Source organism: Pundamilia nyererei, unplaced genomic scaffold (genome assembly GCF_000239375.1).
Source record: "Pundamilia nyererei isolate P.nyererei 1_Seehausen unplaced genomic scaffold, PunNye1.0 scaffold01038, whole genome shotgun sequence".
In the NCBI taxonomy this organism is placed as follows: Eukaryota; Metazoa; Chordata; class Actinopteri; order Cichliformes; family Cichlidae; genus Pundamilia; species Pundamilia nyererei.
The window spans coordinates 33,003-38,567 of NW_005188439.1; the positions used below are offsets into that span (position 1 = coordinate 33,003).

Sequence of the window (5,565 nt, forward strand, 5' to 3'; positions counted from 1 at the left end):
GCTCACCCAGGGCGCCAAACAGGCTAGGACCGCCACTGTGTAGAAATGACGGTGTATCATAAAAGATTGATATCCAACTGATCACTTGACCCATATTACGTTACTTGCTCTTCGAGTGAATTAACAAATGAAATGAAAAGCGAACAGAGAGTCTTATGTGTGTGTTTATTTCATATTTTCAGTTGTTAACCTCCACGGCTAAACAAAGCACTCTGAATCGGTTTCAGTTATGTACTGATGAACACATTAATGGACATAAGAAAAAACTTTCAAAGAAAAAACTCAGGTAGATATTATTTGATATATTATGCTTTGTATGTTGTTCAATATATCTCTATGCAACTCAAGGGAATTTTCAATACACAGCAGTATATTCACATTTGAAACCAAATATTTACATACACTTTAGAGAAAAAACAAAAACTTTTTTTTACTGGTAAACATCAATTTAGGGTAAACGTTTTTGTTTTAGATAAATAAATATTGAAATAACTTTTGAATTAGTGAAATGTCAGAATAAAAAACAGAGAGAGAGCTGTCCATTTTTCCACACCTGTGGATGCATATAACGCAAAATACAGAGCCTGTTTCTTTGACATGGGAAAATCAAGAGATGTCAACCAAAACACCAGGAAAAAGTGTGGCTCAATTTTGAATACAATTTGGTGCCATTTGCAATTAAGAAATACAAACAATTTACCTCTTTACTCTTAAATTTAACAAATATGTATTTTAATATTTAACAATCTAAAAAAGTAAGTAAGTAAAGTTTATTTATTAAGCGCTTTTCATAGACAGGCTGTCACAAAGCACTTTACACAAAGAAAGAAAGAAAGACAAAAATAGTAAGTTAAGTCACAGAATAGACAAAATACATATAAAACATTTTAAGTAAATAGTAAGTAAATTTTCAGTCAGGGTGCTTTTAGAGCATCCACATTAGCTCACGAAATAAAAGTATAGTGTACTTTAACATTTGAGGTTCCAATAGAGTCTTACTTAGATAATGTGAACCATCTCATGGACCTCTTTTTTTTTCTATTATGCATCAAACTTATGCAGATCACTTGTAATTTATTTGAACAAATGTAGGAACAAGCAACTCCTTTTGGGCTTCTGTTATGCATTTACCTCTCACACCTTAAACTAAATGTTAGTGTTCTCAGAGTTAACATATCTCATGTTAAAATCTTGTATTTCTAATACCCAGCCTCAGTGTTCGCCCTGTAGACCCTCAGATGGAAACACCAATGATCTAGATATTCACAAAATTCGGACATTTTTAAGGTCTTACATTTTTGTTGTTTTTATGTTTTACACAAAAAACTTCACATTTTATATTTCCAAATGAAAGCATGTGTCATGGAAAGATAAATTTCTTTAATGATGTTGCTGCCACAATCTCAAATACTAATTATTCTGGGACTTTATGGTCAAACTATGTGATTTTCCAAATGTGTGTGGAGTAAAATGATCCTTTTCTTATGTAATTGTTGTGACCAAGAATCATTCAGGATTAACAACAAACTTTTCGATAGCAGAAACAGTCTGTCTTATAGTTCTCATATGTTACCGCTAGTTTTACAAACACATTCTTCTTTATGTCTGTTTACGTGTTTTTTATGAAACTGATTTTCAATAGTACAAGTACCTTTGCTCTCCAGTATAATGCAATCACCTCTAAACAATGCAAATATTTTATGGCTTTTTATCAGCTGCAACACCATGTAGTACCAGGATGTTAGATTCCCTTTACCAGACAGTGTTGTTAGCCCCCAACCAGGCTAACCAGGCTCCAGGTTTCTGAGCTCTAACCCTGGCTGCCAAATGTGCCCCCTAGGCTCTTGTGCCTTTTACCACCATACTAAGTTTGTAGTCCTATCTACTAATATTATTTTATTATAGCACAAGGTTCAGCTAGGTTACTACTTTACTTTGAGCACATTTTGTAACCTGATACTTTATCAAACTTTTACTCGAGTATTTTTGACACTAGCAGCTGTACTTCTACGTGAGTAAAAATGCACTTTTGCCACCTCACTTGCCACTTTTCTTGAGTTTGTACAATTTTTACATTGACACTTTCAACGTTTTACATGTTATCCTTGATCACAGTTCTAAACAAGCTAACTTTCTTGACATCAAAGTAACCCAAAAAAAGCAAATATATGTCCAGTTCTCTTTACTCCAAACTTGCGGATCGGAAAATGTATGTAATTACTATGCACTTAATGCGTACATATTATTACAATTTGGGCTATAATGGTTGTATTGATGTATAGCAACTTGAAATGCTCCCAGAAATGGCACTACAGCATGTAAAAATATAAAGTAAGCTCTGGCGGACTTGGTTCTATGGTAGGTTTTAAAGGGTTAAGTAATGCAGGACAGGATCACTCTCTGTGTCTCTAAAATCCAACAAACTGGCAATCACCTCTAAATAATGGGAATAGTTTATGGCTGTTTATAACATGCAACACCATGTAACACCTGGATGCTAGACTCTTTTACCTGGCAGTCTTCCTAGCCCCCAACACCCACCCTTTACTTCCAAACATTGTGTCATGCTGGAAGTTTTTATCCTGCCCACCTCCAAAAGCAGTTTACCTGTAAGCCAAAATATTAGAGTTAAACAAATTTGTGAAATCCCTGAACAATACGGGTTGTGCAGTAGCAGTAGTACTAGAACTAGTACTACAGGGTGGGCCATTTATATGGATACACCGTAATGACATGGGAATGGTTGGTGATATTAAAGTCCTGTTTGTGGCACATTAGTATATGTGAGGGGGCAAACTCCTCAAGATGGGTGGTGACCATGGTGGCCATTTAGAAGTCGGCCATCTTGGAATCAACTTTAGTTTTTTCAATAAGAAGAGGGCCATGTGACACACCAAACTTATTGGTAATGTCATAAGAAAAACAATGGTGTGCTTGTTTCAATATAACGTTATTCTTATATATTCTTAATAATCCATAACAGTCATAAAAACACAAACAAAACCGCAAAACACTGGGTCAAATGACCCAGAACCATGATAGTCTCTCTGTCCCTGTCTGTGGTTCCTCTGTTATCCAGAGCACTGTTACAATCATGTACAAGTACACCAAGTACCTGTTTCTCTGTAGGAGCGTCACACATATATCTGTTCCCAGGATAATAGTGGAAGAATTGCAGAGACTCTGTGTCTCACTTCATAAGAGAGGTTTTCTAACAGGGACCTGGGAAAGAGGAAAATGGATGAATATTCTCAGATTTGTTTTAATATTATCCATCAGTTTGCACTGAGCAGATACACACAGATCTTCACACAGATCCAAAATAACCAAACCACTTTTACCCATCATAACTGCCCCTCAGCTGAAGTCTGAATGCTTTGTTTTAATAAAAGAATCTAACAAAAGGTTCTTTTTTATTAATTTAAGGTTTCTGAAATGTTATGTTTGATATTTTGTCTTCTTCTTGTCTTTACATCAAATTCCATTAGGAATAAACCAAAGAGTAAATCTGAGTCCACAGTAATCAGAATCTATGTAAAACATGGAAATTGTAAAGTGTTTACACTCAATATGTTCATTTGTTCCGTTATGTAAAAATCACTCAGTTCATCAAATAAAATCAGTCGTTGATTGGTTGATTGACAGGGCAGATAATCAGAGGTGCAGAGTTGTTACCACCATGATTCAGACTGGGACCGAAGTATGGGTGGAGTTTGTGAGTGAAGGAGCAGCCAGTAAAGGAGTAGATCAAAGCTGCAGCATCTACATCATAAAAGGAGACCAGACCCTCCTCATAATCCACAAACACGCCCACCTTCTCAGGACCAGGCTGAAGACAGAGACGAACTGGAGGGGCAGCACACGCTTTGTACTCATTTCCATTTCTCAGCAGGACAGTCCAGAAACCATTCTGAGGACTGAGTATAATATTTGACCTCCTGTCAATCGACTCTCTGGCCACTCCTAAATCCCACTCAGTCTTTCCTTTAACCTCAACCTCAAAGTAAAATCTGCCTGAAGAGAAACTCTGCTCTCCTAAAACACAAACACACTGAGAAAATCTCTCTGAGTTGTCTGGAAGTTTCTTCTTCACGTCACTATGATACACTTCTTTTCTATCATCACACAGAATGAGAGCAGGATTTGCTGTATCAGGATCCAGAGTCACATCCACTGCATACTGCTGGACCCTCTTCAGCTCAGCCTTAAACAGCTTCTTCTTCATGGGTTTCCAGAATGTCTCCTCCAGCTGAGCCACAGCTCTCACCACAGTCCCCTCATATGATGGTGGACGGACTCTGACCTCTGTCCGGTCCTTGGTGGGTGGAGCAGCTTTCAGGGAGGAGAAGCTGTGGAGGAGGTGGAGATGGTCTTCAGATTGTGAGAGCTGCTCCACCTCAGAGCTTCTCTTCATCAGGTCAGATATTTCCTGTTCCAGATCGTTGATGAGACCTTCAGCCTGTTTCTCTGTCGTTTCCTGTTTGTCTTCGATCTCCTTCATGAGATCCTTCAGCCGTCTCTCAACAGACTCCTTCAGAGCAGTGAGGACCTGAACACCCACTCTTTTCTGTAAATCTGCACGATCTTTACTCATCTTCACTGACTCTTTGATCTCCTGAATCTTCAGTCGTCTCTTCTGGATCATCTGCTGAATCTCAGCCTCTGTCTTCTCCAGCTCTGCCTTCTTTCCTTCATATTCTTCTTTCAGAGGAACAAACTCATGGCTCTTGTGGTCTAAAACAGGGCAGAGCATGCAGACACATGTCTGGTCGGTTTTACAGAACAGCTCGAGAAGTTTATCATGCTTTGTACACACCCTGCCTTCAAGGTTCTCCACAGCATCAATCAGCTGATGTCTTTTCAGACCTTTGACTCTCAGATGAGGCTCCAGGTGAGTCTGACAGTAGGAGGTCTGACACACCAGGCATGACTTCAGGGCCTTCAGTGTGGTTCCAGTGCAGACATCACAGGGAACTTCTCCTGGTTTGGCAGCTTGTTGCTCTGAGCTGCTGACGTTCTGCAGAGCTTCACGTCTGCACTGAGCAACCATCTCAGAGAACAAAGTGTTGATGTCTAGTTCAGGTCGTCTCTTGAACACCTTATTACAAATAGGACATATATATCTTCGATTAGTTTTCCAGTGCTGACTGATGCAGTTTTTGCAGAAGTTGTGTCCACATGGTGTGCTGACTGGATCAGTGAACACATTCAGACAGATGGAGCACGTAATCTGATCTTCAGATTGCAGATTACCGGCAGCAGACATGTCTGCACTGTGAGGGAGAAAGAAAAACAATTTATTTAAAATTCCATTTTGTTTCATTTTTTAAAAAGAAAGTGTCAGTATTTTACTTTTTACATGTGTCCATCAACAATTTTGAGTTATTGCTGCTCTGCTGTGACGGTATGTATACTGTGATGAGCAGATGAAGCACTTTAACCCTCTAAATGAGCAAACCTCCAGGTGAGAGTGAAAAAGTGTGAAAATCACCAGAATGATGCCACTTGTCACAGCCACAACAGATGTCATTGGCAGAGTTTCCACTTTCTGATGGTTCGTGGACC

General features: G+C 38.7%; 1 protein-coding gene across 1 annotated transcript; it reads right to left on the reverse strand.

The window, feature by feature from the left end:
* Positions 1-3,619: 3,619 nt before the first annotated feature.
* Positions 3,620-5,266, reverse strand: LOC102209462 (E3 ubiquitin-protein ligase TRIM21-like). The gene has a single exon (XM_005755148.1). It carries the CDS (start codon positions 5,264-5,266, stop codon positions 3,620-3,622), a length of 1,647 nt encoding a protein of 548 aa, XP_005755205.1.
* Positions 5,267-5,565: the final 299 nt, after the last annotated feature.

Bases quoted from the DNA above. Each gene is read 5' to 3' on its own strand.
- LOC102209462 (XM_005755148.1), bottom strand. From the start codon at position 5,266: ATGTCTGCTGCCGGTAATCTGCAATCTGAAGATCAGATTACGTGCTCC.